This window comes from Somniosus microcephalus, chromosome 5 (assembly GCF_052327205.1).
Source record: "Somniosus microcephalus isolate GS21.2 chromosome 5, FLI_Smic_1.0, whole genome shotgun sequence".
In the NCBI taxonomy this organism is placed as follows: Eukaryota; Metazoa; Chordata; class Chondrichthyes; order Squaliformes; family Somniosidae; genus Somniosus; species Somniosus microcephalus.
The window spans coordinates 34,361,743-34,384,218 of NC_140991.1; the positions used below are offsets into that span (position 1 = coordinate 34,361,743).

General features: G+C 47.4%; 1 protein-coding gene across 1 annotated transcript in view; it reads left to right on the top strand.

The window, feature by feature from the left end:
- dpp6a (dipeptidyl-peptidase 6a) overlaps nt 1-22,476 on the top strand; it is a 690,808-nt gene that overhangs the window by 580,943 nt on the left and 87,389 nt on the right. The window contains exon 16 of the mRNA XM_085987517.1: nt 4,237-4,284. Within this exon, the coding sequence (XP_085843643.1) occupies nt 4,237-4,284 (48 nt within the window). The remainder of the gene's footprint in view (nt 1-4,236; nt 4,285-22,476) is intronic.

A 22,476-nucleotide genomic window follows, 5' to 3' on the forward strand; every position in this document is an offset into this window, starting at 1 on the left:
GTGGCTGCAGTGTGTACCATCTACAAGATGCACTGCAGCAACTCGCCAAGGCTTCTTCGGCAGCACCTCCCAAACCCGCGACCTCTACCACCTAGAAGGACAAGGGCAGCAGGCACATGGGAACACCACCACCTCCAAGTTCCCCTCCAAGTCACACACCATCCTGACTTAGAAGTATATCGCTGATCCTTCATCGTCGCTGGGTCAAAATCTTGGAACTCCCTCCCTAACAGCACTGTGGGAGTACCTTCACCACTCGGACTGCAGCGGTTCAAGTAGGCGGCTCACCACCACCTTCTCCAGGGCAATTAAGGATGGGCATTAAATGCTGGCTTTGCCAGCAACCCCCACATCCCATAAACGAAAAAAAAAAGTCAGCATCTTTGAAAGGCAATGAGGCTGAAAATGCTCAGTCCTTCTGGCGCACACCTGTCGTAACGCGCTGGAGGGGTTGAAGACCAGATATGCTGGGTACCAGGCTTTTCCTGGACTTTCCAATGGTCTTTATTGTAGGCAGGGCCTCCACCCAGCCCAAACAAGGCCACTAATGTGGATGGGCTGGGACTTCCACCTTGGGATTTCCCTGGTCTAGGTGTAGATTGGAGGAAGATCAGTAGCCGGTACACCCAATGACAGGAGACCCATTGGGCCTGCCAATTGACAGACATGAAGCCCCCCTGGAAGTGATTGGCAATTAAAAAAAAAATGTTTTAGCCCTCTTAGAAAGGGGACCAATGGGAAATTCTGGTACTGTATCCAGTAGAGCCTTGGCAACCTCTCCGGAACTGGTTCAACTCCACCGGCATTACTGGTCTCCATCAGCGGGCATGCCTGAGATGCGCCCCATAATGATGGAGGTGCCCACTGGGCCTACTTAAATGAGGCAAACTCCCACCGATCCCGAATGCTGTGGTGGAGTCAGCGCTAGAAGTCACCTGAGCGTGCAATCGCAGGATAGTTACCAGGATCATAGTCCGAACATTTGCCGCCTCAATGTGATCTTTTACCTGTATTGACATAGGTCGCATTGGGTGAATGCTTTTATATTGATGAATTCTGACCTTGTCGGGCATGGACATTCTCATGCAAGTCATCCTATTATCTAAATTGCTTAAGAAAAGGTTGGCCGAACTTGATATTGTGTTAGGTGCCAAGATTCTTCATACTAATTTCTCCCAACGGTTAAAATCTGTCACTTCCTTCAGCGTTAATGACTGCAGCAGTTTATTTATTTAAAGGGAAACAATCTTCCTGATTAAAAATAAATCTTTCTGCAGGAGAGCTAGGCATCAATGTTGCCATATTGATGTGCTTCAGCACGATTTAGATCATTGCGATGGGTTTGTAAAAAAAATGGAAGAAGGGTCTGTCAAACACTCTTTTCTGAAGTATTTCCCTTTCATGAACAAAGCACAAAAGTGACGCTTTCTAATCTGAGCGGGTGGTGCCCCATGAGGGGCAGGCAGTCTTCCAGCAACCCAATTCCAGCCCGCCTTACCCACCGCCCCCTTAGGCCCCACCTCGGCCCCAGAGAAAGAACTGGAGCATCATCAGACAATTGGGATAACTGGATCACTATTTAAAAAGGGTGGTAGAGAGAAAACAGGGAATTATAGACCGGTAAGCCTGACATCAGTAGTGGGGAAAATGCTAGAGTCCATTATAAAAGATGTAATAGCAGAGCACTTGGAAAACAGTGACAGGATCGGACAAAGTCAACATGGATTTACAAAAGGTAAATCGTGCTTGACTAATCTACTGGAATTTTTTGAGGATATAACTGGTAGAATAGATAAGGGAGAACCAGTGGATGTGGTGTATTTGGACTTTCAAAAGGCTTTCGATAAGGTCCCGCATAAGAGATTAGCGTGTAAAATTAAGGCACATGGGATTGGGGGTAAGGTACTGACTTGGATAGAGAACTGGTTGGCAGACAGGAAGCAAAGAGTTGGAATAAACGGGTCTTTTTCTGAGTGGCAGGCAGTGACTAGTGGGGAACCGCAGGGATCGGTGCTAGGACCCCAGCTATTCACAATATATATAAATGATCTAGACGAGGGAACTAGATGTAATATCTCCAAGTTTGCAGACGACACAAAGCTGGGTGGACATGTGTGCTGTGAGGAGGATGCAGAGAAATTCCAGTATGATTTGGACAGGTTGGGTGATTGGGCAGATGCATGGCAAATGCAGTATAATGTGGATAAATGCGAGGTTATCCACTTTGGTGGCAAAAACAGGAAGACAGATTATTATCTGAACGGCAATGGATTGGGAAAAGGGGAAGTGCAACAAGAGCTGGGTGTCCTTGTGCACCAGTCGCTGAAGGTAAGCTTGCAGGTGCAGCAGGCGGTTAAGAAGGCAAATGGTATGTTGACCTTCATAGCGAGAGCATTTGAGTACAGGAGCATGGATGTCTTGCTGCAGTTATACAGGGCCTTGGTGAGACCACACCTTGAGTATTGTGTGCAGTTTTGGTTGCCTTATCTGAGGAAAGATGTTCTTGCCATGGAGAGAGTGCAGCGAAGGTTCACCAGACTGATACCTGGGATGGCAGGAATGACGTATGAAGAGAGATTGGGTCGATTAGGCTTATATTCGCTAGAGTTTAGAAGAATGAGAGGGGATCTCATTGAAACTTATAAAATTCTAACAGGGCTAGACAGACTAGATGCAGGAAGGCTGTTCCCGATGGCGGGGGAGTCCAGAACCAGGGGTCACGGGGTAAGCCATTTAGGACTGAGATGAGGAGGAATTTCTTCACCCAAAGAGTGGTGAACCTGTGGAATTCTCTGCCACACAGGGCAGTTGAGGCCAATTCATTAAGTATATTCAAGAAGCAGTTGGATATATTTCTTGAGGCTAAAGGGATCAAGGGATATGGGGAGAAAGCAGGGACAGGGTATTGAATTTGGATGATCAGCCAAGATCTCATTAAATGGCGGAGCGGGCTCGAGGGGCCGAATGGCCTACTCCTGCTCCTATCTTCTATGTTTCTGTGTTTCCCATTGCCCACAATGGCTTGGCCGTAGAGTACACATAGAGCTGCCCAAATCTTACTCCAGACCCAGGGATCACATCACCATTCTGAGGCACCAATTAAGCCATGTGATCGTTAGTGTATAAAGGCTCGGTGCGTTTGTAAGATTTTCCGTTGTCCACTATTTTAGCAGCGGCCTTAACTAATGTTCCCGCTAGGGTGCACGGCCGCACAGTAATCTCAAAGGTCCCGCACAGGCCGCTCACCGGCTGTTACATTGTAAGTACCGCGCAGGTGCAGAAATTTAAAGGGACCGTGCGTTAAAAGAAACAGGTCGCGCAAAACAAAGTGCAGCCTACAGGGAACATTGGCCTTAACCCATTTAAAATAAAAGAGTTATCGCCTCTGTCAAAACAGCTGACAAGGAAATTTTTTATATGAAGGTGTCAAATGTTCATATGCTAATGCTCACACAGCATCATTTCAAGGACCGGGAGACTACGCTCTATCCAAACCCACCCACAGCCTGTGTCCAACAAGAGCCACAATCCCCCGCAATGGCTTTAAGTCTCCTTTTACCAAGGGATCACCCTGACTCTATAAACCATTCATACATAGCGCTACCTAAATGTACAGAACAATATTAAATCCTTAACAACAACAGACAATGCTGGCAACACTCACAGGTCAGACGGCATCGAGGAGAGAGAAACAGAGTCAACGTTTCGAGTCGGGGACCTGGAATATGCTAGGAGTGGTATAAAGTCATCATAGAATCTTACAGCACAGAAGGCGGCCATTCGGCCCATCATGCCTGTGCCGGCTAACGGCTAAATCTTAATCTGCTGATGGTATGAAAAGCAATAAGCTAAAAAAAACTTGGCAGAAAACCTATTTGAAGAAATCACAGATAGGAAACATTTCAATTCATAAGGTATCATTCTTCCTAAATGAAGACAGTGAGTGCAATTAGAGACTTTCGCCACACTTATACAAAGACTTCATGACACAAGCAGTTTGTTTTGATTCTTGTTAAGATGTTATTGTTCATATGAACCATAATTTTAATTGTGGGATTTGTTAAGGTTATTGAGACAAACCAGAGGGAACATTTGCCTCATGTTTGACCCAGTACACATTCAAATGAACCAGCCCAGTCTCTCACACTGCCATGCTGAGCAAATCCCAATTGACTCCATGTTTTCTTTCTCTCTTCCCTACGCCTGACCTGTTAACTTTCTTCTTTACCTTCTCAGGCCCAGGAGTCCCGAGAGTCACAGTTCACAGCACCAGTGATAGACACAGTAAGTAGTCAACTTTCACCTTGACCTCATGGGATTGCACTTGACCAATGGAAACTCCTTAGCAATCTACCTCCGTCAAGTCAAACTGCCGACTTTATCTTTGTGGCATCAATCAGCAGCTGTGTCTCCCTCCTTTCTTTGGACACGCCTATGATTGCCTTCCGGCTTGAATGCTTGGCGACTGAGAGCGTGACGGCTCGAATGAATCTGAAGATTTTATCCCTTCGGGTCCTCAATGTTGTCAGCAGCTTCTGGCAGGATTTAGGGCAGTTGGAAATGAGCAGGAATGTATTACTCTAAAGAGCAGTGCTGGCGGAGTATTCGGCAGTAGGTCTTCGTATGATGGGGCGCTTTCAGATTGAGCAGAAAAAAAGAAACTGGTATCAGCTATCAAAAATTCAGAAAGGGTCGGGTCAGGGCAGACCCGAGTGTTATTTCTGTGTTTCTTCAGCTGTTCGTGTCGAGGCTGCGACGTCATTCTTTTCTGCTCATTAAGTGTAGTCCCAACAAATGTTTGAAATTCAGACCTGTTGTTAATTGGAATGTGGCCGTGAATTTAAATTGCCAAATTCAAAGCAAAATTTAACCAGCACAGGAGATGTATGAGAGGCAGAGTGGTACCAAGGCTGGGTTTGTTGAATTACTCACACGATTTGTGTGTATTTTTTATTTTTTCCCTTCTTCCAATTTTCTCTTTCCTTTGCCCTTCTCTCCCCCCTCCCTGAAGGTGCTGAATCGTGCTGTGGTACGGTATCATGCCTACCGGCTGTCCTCCAGATACCTCGCCAAAGTGGCCATCCTTTATGTGTGAGCCAAAGCAGTGAGAGCTGGCAGGGATATGGCACTGTGCATGGGGAGGAGAAGGAGAGGGGGCGGAATCCAAACCCAATTCTGTCCTCATCCAGCATTCGTACACAAGACACTTTCTGGCACAGGTCACTGGGTAGCAGTCAGAATTGGGATCCCTGCCAGATTTTGTCTGCTCCCTACCCTAAAGGCATTGTGGCCCGTTGCCCTGCCTCTACTCCCATCATGGTTAATATCAGCTAATTCAACACAGCCCAGGCATCAAATCTGGTACATTCACAGTCTGTATGCTTGGTACCACACTAGGCAATACCTTCGCCCAAGAAGCTAGACTTTCGTGCTTTTCCGATGTTATTGCGGTCAGCCATGGCTCAGTAGGTAACGCTCTCACCTCTGAGTCATAAGGCTGTTGGTTCATGTCCCACTCCAGAAACTTGAGCACAAAATCTATGCTGATACACCAGTGCTGAGTTTGAGGTGCCGTTTTTCGGATGAGACGTTAAACCGAGGCCCCATCTGCCCCTCTCAGGTGGATGTAAAAGATCCCACGGCACCATTTCGAAGAAGAGCAGGGGTGTTCTCACCGGTGTCCTGGCCAATATTTATCCCTCAATCAACATGACAAAAAAACAGATTATCTGGCCATTATCACATTGCTGTCTGTGGGAGCTTGCTGTGTGCAAATTGGCTGCCGTGTATCCTACATTGTAACAGTGACTGCACTTCAAAAAATACTTCATTGCCTGTGACGACCTGAGGTCATCAAAGACACAAGGTCTTTCTTTGTTGAAGAGGTGCGCATTTGGCTAACAGTTGCAGTGACAGGATGTTGGGATTCAGATCCTATTTCTATATTAACACTTGTGACAATATTAATTAGCACTAGATGGATGCCTTAATTTAAAAATTAAATTATATTCTTGGCACCTAATAAGGAATTGTGAGAAAGCTGTGAGTGTCCCTGTGAAAAGATACATCCAGCTCACCTTAAAATAATTTCAACCGGTTCTATTTATAATTGCTGCTGCTCAAAGATGCAATCATCGTTCCAGCTAATCAATTTGCGCTGATGAGTCAGAATTCCAGCAAGAGTGCCAACGATGCCACCGGGGTACGTTTGCTGGTCCAGTTATGTTACGGGACTAGTAATCCGGAGGCTTGGACTAATCTCTTCTTCTTCCTTCTTCTTAGGCAGTCCCTCGGAACCGAGGATGACTTGCTTCCACATTAAAAATGAGTTCTCAGTTGACTGATGAGTCCAATGCGGGACCTACAGTCTCTGTCACAGGTGGGGCAGACGGTGGTTGAAGGGGCGGGTGGGTGGGGTGCTTGGGTTGACGTGTGCTCCTTGCGCTGCCTGCGCTTGCCTTCCGCTTGCTCCCGGCGAAGAGACTCGAGGTGTTCGGCGCCTTCCCAGATGCTTCTCCTCCACTTTGTGCAGTCTTGGGCCAGGGATTCCCAGGTGTCAGTGGGGATGTTACACTTTTTCAAGGAGGCTTTGAGGGTGTCCTTGAAGCGTTTCCTCTGCCCACCTGGAGCTCTCTTGCCGTGCCGGAGCTCCGAGTAGAGCACTTGTTTTGGGAGTCTCGTATCGGGCATGCGGACAATGTGACCCGTCCATCGGAGCTGATTGAGCATGGTCAAAGCTTCGATGCTGGGGATGTTGGCCTGTGTGAGAACACTGACGTTGGTGCGCCTAGCCTGCCAATGGATTTGCAGGATCTTGCGCAGGCATCGTTGGTGGCACCTCTCCAGTGCTTTGAGGTGCCTGGACTAATAATCCACAGAACATAGCCAGAATTTTCTGAGGTGTCAGCAGGCGGGCTGGATCAGTGGCGGGTCAGGTGGGAAAGTGTTTTTATTTTACAGTGGGTCGGGAACCCGCTGTCAACCCGCCTTTCCCAATGTCGGGTCTGTCAGCGCTGAGCAGACCCGACAAGCAGCGGCGGGCAACCCAATTAAACTCATTATAATGTACTTACATAAACATTGGATAAAACAACCAAGTGCCTACCCTTGTGAATTGTTAGTTGGTATGATTGCACTAGGATGAGGGTGAGTGTGAGGGGTGACTAGTGAGATGGGGATGTGATAATGCAGATAGGAGGATGGGTGGAGGTGCAAGGTAAGTTGGTGTGAGTAAGGATGTGCAGGAGTAGAGTAGGGAAGGCAGAGTGATGGGGGTGTGATGAGTGGCACAGCAGAATGAGGTTGAGTGTGGCTTTGCAGTAACTTTTCATGATCTACTGAGATCATTGAAACTTTTGTGCTACTGCAGCCTGGTCCTCCCGACCACATCCCTGCTTGTGCCCTCCTCTGCAATGTACAGCCAGGCTATTTTGATCTCCTGGGGAGGTCTCTTCCGACCATCAGAAGGGAAGAGAACCTCCCTGCATGCTGTGACTCCCTCCATAAGCATGTGGAGGGAGTCATGGGAGAGCCTGGGTACAGCCCTGCACCTTTGTGCAGTGCTTGTCAGTGTTTGCAGCACCTCAATGCTGTAGAACACTGACAGCACAAACGTCAAAAGAAAGTTGGCCGTGGTCCCTTTAAGGAATAACAACAGAAAAAGCTGGAAAAACTCAGCAGGCCAGGCAACATCCGTGGAGAGAGAAACAGAGTTAACGTTTCAGGTCGAAACCCTTCTTCTGAAGAAGGGTCATCGACCTGAAACGTTAACTCTGTTTCTCTCTCCACGGATGTTGCTTGGCCTGCTGGCTGAGTATTTTGCTATCGTCCCTTTAAGGAAACCGGTTGATAACGCGTCATCAAATGACATCACCAGACCCGCTTCCTCTAATTGGACCAGGAAGCGCCCAGGGCGGGCTTAACAAGCCCTCTCAACATAAATTCATTCTCAGACAGCAGCGGGCCCGTGACCTGCCACCGACATCACCCGCCACGGACCCGCCGAGGTGAGCAAAATCCCGGCCTATGAGTTCAAATCCCGCCACGGCAGTCTGAGAATTTGAATTCAGTTTTAAAAATCTGGAAATGAATATCTGGTAGCACTAATAGTGACCACGAGACTGTCGTAAAGCCCCAACTGGTTCACTAATGTCCTTCAGGGAAGGAAAACCATTGTCCTTGCTCAGTCTGGCCTATGTGTGAGTCCAGTCCCACTCTTAACTGTCCTCTGAAATGGCCTGTCAAGCCGCTATCAGTGGTTCAGAAAGAAAGCCCACCACCTGTTCAAGGTAATAAATGTCAACCTTGACCACATGCCGAGAAATCATTTTTAAAAACTAAGCAAGTTGTTAAATTGTCTAAGACTTTATGCCTCTGCTCTGTTTCTATGAAAAATGCAATAAAACATTAATTGGAACAATAATTTCAGTGGCCTTTGGGTTGAAATCGCACTGTGCAATATTACTACTTAATACCTTCGTACGAAGGTCCTCTGCTACATTAACCTTTGTTACAATAGAGGAGTTTCATAGGGCTGTGTGAAAATATTCATTATTATTATTGCAGTATTATTGCTTGCACAATTTCATCCATTTATTTTCAATGGGAGCTGAACAATCTATTCATGAAAGCATCTGGGTTAGCGAAAACATCTTTCTTTATACTTGCTGTTAGGGTTTGAGAGCGGAGGCTGCATTTATTGCCCATCCCAAGTTGCCCCGAGACGGAGATTGTTAGATCCGTGATTCTGAGAGTATGCTGTTATTCAATAAACACACGGATGCTGTAACTTAACAATAAACAGGTATTTACTGGAGGAGGGTAGTCTCAAGACTGGGGGTACAGAGGCACGCGCAAGGCTTATATACAGGTGTGGTCACTGCCGGTACCTCCCCTTTTAGATTAGTAGTACCCCTAATATTCAAATAACAATTAACACTTTAACATGTACATTAAACAACAATAGTCCATTTATAGATTCAGCCTTTGGGGCGGCTTCCTGACCCTTTCGGGATAGCGCCTTTCCTGAGGTTCTTGTTCTTGGTGCAGAGGCGATTCTGACCCCTTTTCCTTCTCATAAATCTTTGAAACTCTTCGGACACAAACTGTGGTCCATTATCAGAGCAAATCTGCTCTGGCAAACCGTTACTGGCAAATATGGTCCGTAGGACTGCAATCGTTTTCTCTGTAGTGGTTGAGGACATTTTTATCGCCTCAGGCCACTTCGAATGAGCATCCACTGCTATTAAGAACATTGAGTCCATGAATGGACCAGCGAAATCAATATGCACCCGTTGCCATGGAGAGGAGGGCCACTCCCATGGGTGTAGAGGGGCATCTGGTGGTGCATTTTGGACCTTCTGGCATCCTAAGCAGCTCTTAGTTAGGTCTTCAATTTGTTGATCGATTCCTGGCCACCACACATAAGCCCTAGCAAGGCTTTTCATTTTCACTCCCCCCAGATGATCTTCATGTAGCTCATTTAGCACTCTCTCCCTTAACTTGAGTGGAATCACCACTCTGGATCCACACATCACTGTCCCCTGGCATACTGACAGCTGTTCTCTTCTGGATGAGAATGCTGGCAACAGTGAGTCGCCATGTGTTGGCTATCCCCTCACCGTTAAATCATATACCCGAGACAGCATCGGATCATTGCGGGTCTCCTTCTCTATATCCGCGTTCGTTACTGGCAATCGTTCAATTATTGACGAATAAAATATCTCGATAGGGTCCACTGCTGGTGCTTCCTCCACAGTAGGCAGTGGCAGGCGCGATAGCCCATCAGCGTTCCCATGCTGTTTCGTGCCTTTATATTCTATTTCATATTGATTCGCCCCTAGAAACAGGGACCATCTTTGTAACCGTTGTGCAGTCATCACTGGAACGCCCTTCTTAGGATTAAAGATGGAGACAAGTGGTTGGTGGTCAGTCAGCAAGGTGAACTTCTACCCATGCAGATAGTGGTTGAATTTTTGTACTCCCCATACTAGGCTGAGGGCCTCCCTGTCAATCTGGGCGTAGTTGCGCTCGGCTGAGGTTAGTGACCGAGACGCAAAGGCTACTGGCCTCTCCAACCCGTCTGGGAATTTGTGCGACAGCACCGCTCCAATACCATAGGGTGATGCATCACATGCCAAACGAATTGGTAGCGTTGGGTTGAAATGGGCCAACACCTCTTTTGATGTGATCAATTCTTTACACTTCTGGAAAGCTCGTCTACGTTCGTCATCCCACTTCCATGGTACCCCTGTTTGCAGTAGGGTGTTCAGTGGGTGTAATACCGTGGCCAAATTTGGTAAGAACTTGTGGTAGTAGTTTACCAGCCCGAGGAACGACCTCAGTTGTGACACATTTTCCGGTGCTGGAGCCTTGACTACTGCCTCAATCTTTTCAGGGGACTTATGTAACCTCTCTTCATCGATGACATGGCCACAATACGAGATCTGTTTCTGGAAAAACTCGCACTTGTGGCGATTAGCTCGTAGCCCATACTCCTTTAATCTGGTGAGCACCTTCTCCAAGTTGGCGAGGTGATCTCTGTCATTTTCGCCCATGACCAAGATGTCGTCCAAATAACACTGGGTCCCTGGAATCCCTTGCAGGACTTGATCCATTGCCCTTTGCCAGATAGCCGGAGCCGAGGCTACCCCGAACACCAGCCGGTTGTATTGATAGAGACCTTTATGAGTGTTAATCGTAAGGTATTGTTTCGAAGCTTCTTCTACCTCCATTTGCAAGTACGCCTGGGCTAGATCAATTTTGGTGAAGCGTTTACCTCCAGATAGCGAGGCGAAAATATCCTCAATTCGTGGAAGCGGATATTGTACCGTGTGAAGGACTGGGTTCACTGTCACCTTAAAATCCCCACAGATGCGGACCTTCTTTGGTTCCCCAGGCGTATTACTCAACGACCTCTTCATTACAGGAATGATGGGTGTAGCCCACTCGCTCCAGTCCACTTTGGACAGTACTCCTGAACGTTCCAACCCTTCCAGCTCTGCTTCGACAGCTGGTCTGATCACATAAGGCACTGGTCTGGCCTTAAAAAACTTTGGGCTTGCATTTTCCTCTATTTTAATTGTTGCTGTTATGCCTTTTAGTGTTCCTAGTCCCTCCTGGAACACTTCTTTTGCATCAGTTAGCATTTTTGACAGTCGTCCAGGTGTGACGTCGTCATCCTTTTTGGCCTCAACCTTCAGTGCCTGTATGGAATGCCAATCTAATTGTATCTTCCGGATCCATTCACGTCCTAGCAGTGGTGGTCCTCCATCTGGCAATACATATATATCCATTTTAGGTATTTCCTGGCCTTTATATATCACTTTCACCCTTATTTTTCCTTTGGGTAGACTTTTTGCCCCGTATACGTCTTCAAGACAATCTCTGTAGCTTTCAAGGGTATATGTGAAAATAGCCGCTTGTAGTCCCTTTGGTTTATGACTGTTAGGGCTGATCCTGTGTCCAATTCCATTTTCACTTGGACTCCGTCTATCTTGAGTGTAACCCAGATAGTCTGGTGATCCTCCATTTTGGTTACCTTATGTAGTTTCAGACAACCCAGCTCCTTGCTTCCGGAGTCTGTGTCACTTTTCTGTTCGTCTGAACCACTGTCCATCACCTGGTGTACCTTTTTGTACTTCTGTGGAGATTCCTTACTGTTGGTTTTCTTCCCTGACCTGCAGACTCTTGCTATGTGTCCTGCTTTTCCACACTGTCTGCACACTTGGTCCTTGAACCAACAATCCTTCTGGTCATGTGTTGTTCTGCCGCAGCGATAGCACTTCCCTGTTCCATAGGACATTTCATTGGTGCCATATTCTTGCGGTCTCCGTTGTATCTCTGCAGCTCCCCTTGCGGCTGCTTCGTGTGATACTGCCATACTGAAAGCCTTGTCCAGCGTAAGATCCTTTTCTGATAGAAGCCGTTTCTGGGTTCCTTCACTTTGTAGCCCACGCACAAACTTGTCCCTTAACGTATCTGCTAGTCCCGCTCCAAACTGGCAGTGTTTCGATAGCTTGCGCAGTTCCGTTAGGTACTCAGCATTGCTTTCGTCTTTGTGTTGGTTCCTTTTATGGAACTTAAATCGTTCTGCTATCAGCAGCGGTGTGGGGTTTAAGTGGTCCTGTAGGATTTCTACTATGCTTTCGAAATTCTTGTTCACCGGCTTCTCTGGGGTTATTAGATTTCGCAGTAACCCATAAGTTTTTGCACCCATGGAATTTAACAAAACCAGTGCTTTACTAGCATCTGGCACTTCATTCGCCCTGCAGTACACCTCAATACGTTCCATATATGTTGCCCAATCTTTGACTTCATTGTCGAACGTAGAGATACTGCCACTCTTCGGCATCCCTGGGTGTGATTTAACTGTCAAAAATGGCGTCTCCCGCGCTTCCCCTTCTTCTCCGCTGGCACAAAATGGCGTCTCCCGCGCTTTCCTTCCTTCCCGCGCTCACCCTTCTTCTCCGCTGCGGCTTCTAAAAATGGCGTCTCCCGCGCTCTTCCTTCTTCTCCGCGGCTCAATGGTGTCTCCCGCGCTCTCCCTTCTTCTCCCCGCGGACACTGTTCAGCCCTTGAGCCCTGGCTGTGCTCTGCGCATTCTTTTTTTTTTTTTCTCGACGCCGCTCGGTCCTGAACCCGGCTGTTGCTTTACCCTCTCTCTCTCCATTTTTTTTTCTCTCGACGCCGCTCGGTTTTCAACCCCCGGCTGCGCCCTGTGCGCTTCACCCTCTGTCTTACCCCGTCGACGCTGCTCGGCTTTCTCTCCGCCGTCGGTCGGCTCCAGCCGCCGCTGTCCGGGAAGGGTCTGCTCTGGACCTGTCGTCAGTCTCTTGCTGATTGTCGTGGCTGGGGAACCAAGCCCGGCTCTCCACAGCCTCCCCTGCGATGTTCACTCTCTGCCGGACGAGTGGGCGGTTGCTTGTGGTCGACGCCCGTGTTCCTGGCCTCGACTTTTTTTTGTTTTTTTTGTTACACCGCCCTCCCGGAGCGAATCCTCGAAGGTAATGCAGAGTTGTAGGTAGATTCGAATCGACACTCGTCGCCACTGTTAGATCCGTGATTCTGAGAGTATGCTGTTTTTCAATAACCACACGGATGCTGTAACTTAACAATAAACAGGTATTTACTGGAGGAGGGTAGTCTCAAGACTGGGGGTACAGAGGCATGCGCAAGGTTTATATACAGGTGTGGTCACTGCCGGTACTACAGTATACAGGAGCTGTAAAAGTAGTTCTGTCTTAAAGGCACATACACTACAGAGATGGGCCTTTTTCTAAGTTGTACTTTGTAGGGATTGTTTTTTCAATTAAGCGCAGGTCAGATCAGGTAAGGATACAAACTTCCCTTCCCGGATAGAGTTTAAGGCACGCCGGCTGCTTTTATGGTCTTTTCTGTTTTCAGTTTTCTTGGCCTCTGCTTACAAGATTCATGGAATTAAATTTTACAACTAGTCATGGTGGGATTTGAACTCACGACCTCTAGGTTGCGAGTATCACGGCCAGTACACTACCAGGAAATTTTTGAACTCACTGAATATGCTTACGGGATGATTTTAACTCGGGTATCAAGGGTGGGGCTGCGGGTGCCGAAGCGGGTGGTGAACTGTTAGCTTGGGTTAAAAACACACAGGCCTTATTTACCTGCCCTGACAGTGACCCCGCCCACCAGCGGTGACGTGATTCTCGTTGGCTTCAGGCTGGAGTCAAAATTGGCCGGGGGGGCGTGGGAGGAGGAGGTGGGGGTGGTCAGGCTGCCACTGGGGACCTATGGAAATGGCCCACGGCAAGGCAAGTGTGGATTGGAGGGTACATAGCAGTCCCTTGAGCCTGTTCCGCCATTCAATTTGATCAAGGCTGATCTGTATCTTAACTCCATCTACCCGCCTTGGTGGAGGCAGACTCAATCATGGCATTAAAAGGGAGTTGGATAAGTACCTGAGGGGAAAAAATTTGCAGGGCTACGGGGAAAGGGAGAGGGAGTGGGACTAGCTGAAGTGCTCTTGCAGAGAGCCGGCATGGGCCCGATGGGCCGAATGGCCTCCTTCTGTGCTGTAACCACCCTATGATTCTATAATTGTTAGATTCTTTGATCTTTGCTGTAACATTTCTTATTGCTGTGGTGAAGTTAAATCGACCATAAGGTTGTTAACATTCAACTGTTAGTCAACCTCTTGATGGTGGAGTATACAGAACAGACTTTATTGATATCTAGTATAGGTGATCGGCCCAACTGGGCACACAGAGAGTGGCTTTCGGTTTCTAGTTCTATCTTTTGAGCCCTCTGAAGAACTGTTGAAAACCATGCTCCTTTATATACCATATTATTATTGCCTGCATCAAAGGTACATGTCACAGATAATAGCTCATGACGTATTTATTCCTAAATCCCTTGAAAACAGTCTATTCATGTAAACAGTTGTCGTTGTTTACACCAAAGCTACTTCCCTCAACCAAGACTTCCTGACTTAACGGTTCTCGAATCCTTTGAAGAGTAGGCTTTATTAACTGTTATCTTTCTATACTACAGGAAACTTTGGTTTATCCGGAGGTTATATGTCCGGAATACTCGATCTAACGGCAAAAATCAGGAGCCGTTTTCTATAAGTTTTTTTTAGTTCTCGTTGCTTTTTTTTTCCCAGTCAGGCACTGCAAGGCCTGTAGCTATAGCAATAGCTTCAGCTAGAGACGTTTGCAGCTGCAGCCGACTGTTTTGAAACTGTAAGCAACAGGGTTTGTTGATTCACACGGAGCTTTTCAGTTCTGTATGTTTCAACATTAACACTGGTATGTCCGGCACTTTTGATGGTACGGCACCAGCTCGGTCCCGTCAGTGCCGGATATCAGAAAGTTTCCTGTATAGTTAATGGGGGAAAAATTAAGTCACGCCCCCTTTGGGGCGCTAACTTCACGGGGGTGCTACTTTTAGTGCCCCGAAAAAATAAGCGCCCCCGCGGCCAAAATTGATCGGTAGCACCCCAAGAGGGAAGAGGGGTGCTACTGGAAGCGCCCCGCCTCCCTCTTGGGGCGTTGCGAGGTAATATCACGGCGCTACGTGGCGCTGCGGCATGTCGCGCCGCGGTACTGCAGGCCTTCCTCCCCTTCTTAAAGGGGAGGAGCACAGTGTGACCTGGGGCCCAGCTGGGCCACCAGGGATCGGAGTGCCAGCAAAAGAGCCCGGCACTCCACGTGGGGGTGGGGGGGGGGGCGGGGTTGAAGAGGACACCAGGGACAGCAATGGGGGCAGGTGCTGGTAGGCGGCCAGCAGCAAAAATGGCCGCCTGGCACCTCGCCTTTAATTAGGTAGGCCCCCCTGACCCTGTCGGACAGAGCGTCCGGTGGTAAGTCAGGGGGCGCTACCGAAGATCGCGAGTGGGGTGCTGCGTATGTCGATGATGTCATGGCCAATGGCGCAGAGCCACGGGGCGCCAACGGTTACCATTGCCGTTAACTTCCCGCTGAATTTGGCAGGAGGCGTTGGCGGCGCCGCACCGGGGCGCTAACGGGAGGCGCAAAGCAACCGAATTTTTCCCCCAATGGATCTCTCCACCTATGTTTGTCACACTAGCCACCAAAGTTATAATTTAATCACCCATGGTTGATGTCATTCCTGTCACTTATTTCCTTGTGCAGGAATTTCTCGTGTATGACACTTAGACACTAAAAGCAGAAGACAAGCCGTGCTTTCCTCTCATGACACTTCAAAGCCATCCTGCTTATCTTGGAAAGTCAGTTGCTGTAAGATACAAGGAAGTTCGATTATTAACCCTTAACTCCCCAAGATGTCCAACATGCAACTCTCCAGGATGTCCAACAAAGGTCGAAGGAAAGTTTTATTTTAATCTTGGCAGACAGTAACAAACTAGAAGTTCTGAATAAATAATTAGAGCGTCAGCGGGAATTTCAGCGGCAGCAGCGGGGCTATAAAAGGCTCCAGAGACCAGGTAAGGCCTCAGAGCGTCGGTGGAAATTTCAGCGGCAGCAGTGGGGCTATAAAAGGCTCCAGAGACCAGGTAAGGCCTCAGAGCGTCGGTGGAAATTTCAGCGGCAGCAGTGGGGCTATAAAAGGCTCCAGAGACCAGGTAAGGCCTCAGAGCGTCGGTGGAAATTTCAGCGGCAGCAGTGGGGCTATAAAAGGCTCCAGAGACCAGGTAAGGCCTCAGAGCGTCGGTGGAAATTTCAGCGGCAGCAGTGGGGCTATAAAAGGCTCCAGAGACCAGGTAAGGCCTCAGAGCGTCGGCGGGAATTTCAGCGGCAGCAGTGGGGCTATAAAAGGCTCCAGAGACCAGGTAAGGCCTCAGAGCGTCGGCGGGAATTTCAGCGGCAGCAGCGGGGCTATAAAAGGCTCCAGAGACCCAGATAGGTTTACCAGTCTCCGAACTCAGAACCCAGAGGGAAGGAGAGAAGTAAAAAGAAATCGAAGTGTGACGTCACCAGAAAGCAGGTAAGTGATTGGTTGGTGAGTATTTCTCTCTTTAAACTTAAACTCTGTGGTTTATAGTTTCTAAGGTGTGATATTCATCATCTAGAATCGGGGCAGAGGGTATTTAAAAGTAATATTAATAAATTTAATTAATTACATAGAATGGGAGAGCAGGTGATGCGTTACTGCTGCAATATGTGGGAGCTGGTGGACATCATTGATGCTCACGGTGATCACATTTGCAGTAAATGTTGGCTACTCGAGGAATTCCGGCTCCGTGTTGATGAGCTGGAGTCCAAGCTTCAAACACTGAGACACATCAGGGAGGGAGAGAGTTACCTGGACTCTATGTTCCAGGAAGTAGTCACACCAATTAGATTAACTAATTCAGATGCAGTCCGTGGTCAGGGACAGGAGGATATGACTATGAGTGAGGCAGGTACAGGGATCCAGGAGGTAGTGTTGGAGGAGCCGCAGCCCTTGCTCTTGTCCAACAGGTTCGAGGCTCTTACTCCCTGTGAGGACAGGAGCAGGGACTGCAGGGAGGATGAGCAACCTGGCCACAGCACCGTGGAACGGGGGGCCATTCAAGTGGGGGGAGTAAAAAGAAATGTTGTAGTGGTAGGGGATAGTAACATAAGGGGGATAGATAGGGTTCTTTGCAGCCGAGAGCGAGAGTCCCGAAGGTTGTGTTGCCTGCCTGGTGCCAGGGTTAAGGACATCTCCTCTGGGCTGGAGAGAAACTTCGAGTGGGAGGGGGAGGATCCAGTTGTCGTGGTCCACGTTGGTACCAACGACATAGATAGGACAAGGAAAGAGGTTCTGCTGAGGGAGTATGAGCAGCTAGGTGCCAAATTAAAAAGCAGAACCACAAGGGTAATAATCTCTGGATTACTACCTGAGCCATGAGCAAATTTGGCTACGGTAAATAAAATCAGAGAGTTAAATGCGTGGCTCAAAGACTGGTGTGGGAGAAATGGGTTTTTCTTCTTGGGACACTGGCACAATACTGGGACAGGAGAGAGCTGTTCCGTTGGGACGGACTTCACTTAGCCAGTGCTGGGACTAGAATCCTGGCGAATCAAATAACTAGGGCTGTAAAGAGGGCTTTAAACTAATTAGTGGGGGGGAGGTTTCAAGAGAGCGAAAAATAAAAATATCAGCGGAGAAGGCAATAGAGCAAAGTAGCAGTGGGGAAATTAAAAACGAGAGCGTGTCAGGAAGGGACAGGATATATAAAGATAAAGGTAAAGTAGTAAAGGGGGTAAAAGCAGGAATAAATTGTCACAAAACATATTTAAAAGTTCTTTATCTGAATGCACGCAGCATTCGTAACAAAATAGACGAGTTGACGGTACAAATAACTACACATGTGTTGTGTATGTAATAGGTATGTTACTTTAAACCTATGGCCAGGGCAGCACTACTTTGTAGGGCGTAGCGATACCGTAGTACCACTCCTGGCCATAGGGGTATAAATAGTACTGTGGGTACTGATCTCCCCTCAGTTTCCCGCCTGTTGGTATTAAGTAAAGACCTACGTTGAATCTTCCAAGCTGTCTCGTCATTATTGCACTGGCGACGAGTAAGGTTCGAACTCACCAGTACACGGTGCAACAAAGGAACGGTCGCAGTACGGAGAGAGAAGGAGAGAGGCTTCTTACTAGCCAGCCTGCAAAGTCCAGCGTCGGCCGAAGGAGGCCGCCCAGCACTCCGGGTTCGGGAGGAGCGGCAGCAACGTAGCGAGAGAGAGAGGTTTCCAGCGGAGGCTGCGGCAGCTGAGAGAAGAGGCTGAACGGGCGCTCCAGCCACGGGGCAAAAGTCCACCCAGGGCCAGGTAAACTGAAATCCTTCCCGCGGAACGGGAGCTGCAAGGGCCAGAACGGGCAGGCGATCTGGGGAACAAACGGAGCCACAAGGACTAGCGGGCCACGAGAGGGGAAGGTCGTTGTTAATAGCGGCGGTGGCAATAACGGGAGCTGCAAGGGCCAAAAATAACAACGCTGGAGAGAGGTCGTTGACAGCAGAGGGAGAAAAGGCGGGAAAAACGCCATCTAGTGGAGAAAGCGGGAAAAGTTTTTTTTTTCTCTTCCAAACTTTAAAATGGCTAAAGAAGGTTGTTTGTCAGCATTTGTTGAGGACACAGAAGAGTGGGATGCCTATATCGAAAGGCATGAACTTTATTGCATAGTAAACAAGGTGGAAGATGACCGAAAGGTAGCAACCTTATTACATTTTATGGGGGCAAAAACATACGGTCTGCTGAGGTGACCATGACTGGGAACTAAGCATCCAGGGGTATTTGACTATTAGGAAGGACAGAAAGGAAGGAAAGGGAGGTGGGGTGGCTATGTTAATAAAGGATGGAATCACTGCAATAGTGAGAAATGATATTGGGTCAAAGGATCAGGATAGTGAAACAGTTTGGGTGGAGATAAGGAATAATAAGGGGAAAAAGTCACTAGTGGGCATAGTCTATAGGCCTCCTAACAGTTGCAACTCTATTGGTCGGAGTATAAATCAGGAAATAGTTGGGGCTTGTAATAAGGGAACAGCTATAATCATGGGCAATTTTTACTTTCATATTGGCTGGACAGATCAAATTGGGCAGGGCAGCCTTGAGGAAGAGTTCATAGAGTGCATTAGGGACGGGTTCCTTGAGCAGTATGTTATTGAACCAACCAGGGGGCAGGCAATCTTAGATCTGGTCCTGTGTAATGAGACAGGATTAATAAAAAATGTCCTAGTAAAGGATCCCCTTGGCATGAGTGACCATAACATGGTTGAATTCCAAATTCAGTTGGAGGGTGAGAGAGTTGGATCTCAAACCAGCGTACTAAGCTTAAATAAAGGAGACTATGAAGGTATGAGAGCAGAGTTGACTAAAGTGGACTGGGAAAATAGATTAAGGTGTAAGACAGTACAGGAGCAGTGGTGTACATTCAAGGAGATATTTCACAACTTTCAAGAAAAATATATTCCACTGAGGAAAAAGGGGCGTAAAAGAAAAGACAGCCATCCGTGGCTAAGTAAAGTAATAAAGGATAGTATCCGACTGAAAACAAGGGCATATAAAGTAGCCAAATCTAGTGGGAGGATAGAAGATTGGGAAGCATTTAAAAGCCAGCAAAGAATAACTAAAAGATTAATTAAGAAAGGGAAGATAGATTATGAAAGTAAACTAGCAAAAAATATAAAAACAGATAGCAAGAGTTTCTACAGTTATATAAAAAGAAAAAGGGTGGCTAAAGTGAATGTTGGTCCCTTGGAGGACGAGACTGGGAAATTAGTAGTGGGGAACATGGAGATGGCAAATACGCTGAACAAATATTTTGTATCAATCTTTACAGTAGAGGACACTGAAAATATCCCAACAGTGGACAAACAGGGGGCTTTAGTGGGGGAGGAGCTAAACACGATTAAAATCACTAAGGAGATGGTACTCGGTAAGATAATGGGACTTAAGGCGGATAACTCCCCTGGACCTGATGGCTTACATCCTAGGGTCTTGAGAGAAGTAGCGGTAGGGATTGCGGATGCACTGGTGGTAATTTTCCAAAACTCCCTGGATTCAGGAAAGGTCCCAGCAGATTGGAAAACTGCTAATGCAGCGCCCTTATTTAAAAAGGGAGGTAGACAAAAGGCTGGAAACTATAGACCAGTTAGCCTAATATCTGTGGTTGGTAAAATGTTGGAGTCCATTATTAAGGAAGCAGTAACAGGACATTTGGATAAGCATAATTTAATCGGAAAGAGTCAGCATGGTTTTATGAAGGGGAAGTCATGTTTGACAAATTTGCTCGAATTCTTTGAGGACGTAACAAACAGGGTGGATAAAGGGGAACCAGTGGATGTGGTGTATTTGGACTTCCAAAAGGCATTTGACAAGGTGCCACACAAAAGATTACTGCACAAGATAAAAAATCACGGGATTGGGGGTAATATACTGGCATGGGTTGAAGATTGGCTATCTAACAGAAAACAGAGAGTTGGGATAAATGGTTCATTCTCGGATTGGCAATCAGTAACTAGTGGTGTTCCGCAGGGGTCAGTGCTGGGACCCCAACTCTTTACAATCTATATTAACGATTTGGAGGAGGGGACCAAGTGCAACATATCCAAGTTTGCCGACGATACAAAGATGGGAGGGAAAGCAGTGAGTGAGGAGGACATAAAAAACCTGCAAAAGGACATAGACAGGCTAAGTGAGTGGGCAGAAATTTGGCAGATGGAATATAATGTTGGAAAGTGTGAGGTTATGCACTTTGGCAGAAAAAATCAAAGGGCAAGTTATTATCTAAATGGAAAGAAACTGCAAAGTGCTACAGTACAAAGGGATCTGGGGGTCCTGGTGCATGAAACACAGAAGGTTAGTATGCAGGTACAGCAGGTGATCAGGAAGGCCAATGGAATCTTGGCTTTTATTACAAGGGGGATGGAGTATAAAAGCAGGGAAGTCTTGCCTCAGTTATACAGGGTGTTGGTGAGGCCACACCTGGAATACTGCGTACAGTTTTGGTTTCCATATTTAAGAAAATATATACTTGCTCTCGAGGCAGTTCAGAGAAGGTTCACTCGGTTGATTCCGGAGATGAGGGGGTTGACTTATGAGGAAAGGTTGAGTAGGTTGGGCCTCTACTCATTGGAATTCAGAAGAATGAGAGGCGATCTTATCGAAACATATAAGATTGTGAGGGGGCTTGATCGGGTGGATGCGGGGAGGATGTTTCCACTGATGGGTGAGACTAGAACTAGGGGGCATAATATTAGAATAAGGGGCTGCCGTTTCAAAACTGAGATGAGGAGAAACTTCTTCACTCAGAGGGTAGTAAATCTATGGAATTTGCTTCCTCAGAGAGCTGTGGAAGCTGCGACATTAAATAAATTTAAAACTGAGACAGATAGTTTCCTAGCTGATAAGGGAATTAAGGGTTATGGAGAGCGGGCAGGGAAGTGGACGTGAGTCTAGATTCGGATCAGCCATGATCCTATTGAATGGCGGAGCAGGCCCGAGGGGCCGTATGGCCTACTCCTGCTCCTACTTCTTATGTTCTTATGTTCAACCCAAACCAACCAGGCTGCATTCTCTGTATTGTGGCACAAATGGAGTTACTATATGATTGAAGTGGGAATAAATTGTCTCTCATTTGTAATCAAGCAAATTAGCAATGCTATTTGGTAATAGCTGTTGAAGCAGTCAAATTTCAAATTACAGTAACGCAGTGGAGAAAATGTTAAACCAAAAGTTAATGAGCTGACTGAGCATCTGCAGAACACAAGCAATTTCCTAATAGATGCAAGAATAAATTAAAGCTGTGCACTTGATGAAAATAAGGGTTCACTCGCAAGGAATATTTATTATTATACCCATGTGGGCAAAACATAATTTGTTATTTTCTTTGGTTAGGAATTGAGTGGAGTGCCATGGAGTGCAGTCAATGTGTCGAACGGGTATATACATAGAGGGCAGTCAGTATGTACAGGGGTTATAGACATATAGTGCAGTCAGTGTTGTAAGATAGTACATTGTAATATTGCCACACAGTACTGCCCCCCCCCCGATTATCAAAATCTAAATCCATGACAAGGCCTTGGACAACATGGACCACTTTCCATACCTCGGGAGCCTACTGTCAACAAGGGCAAACGTCGACGACGAAGTCCAACACCGTCTTCAGTCTGCCAGTGCAGCCTTCGGTCGTCTGAGGAAGAGAGTGTTTGAAGACCAGGACCTCAAGCCTGGCACCAAGCTCATGGCCTACAGAGCAGCAGTGATACCCGCCCTGCTGTATGCCTCAGAGACATGGACCATGTACAGTAGGCACCTCAAAGCACTGGAGAGGTACCACCAACGCTGCCTCCGCAAGATCCTGCAAATCCATTGGCAGGATAGGCGCACCAATGTCCGTGTTCTTTCTCAGGCCAATATCCCCAGCATCGAAGCTTTGACCATGCTCAATCAGCTCCGATGGACGGGTCACACTGTCTGCATGCTCAATACGAGTCTCCCAAAACAAGCGCTCTACTCGGAGCTCCGGCACGGCAAGAGAGCCC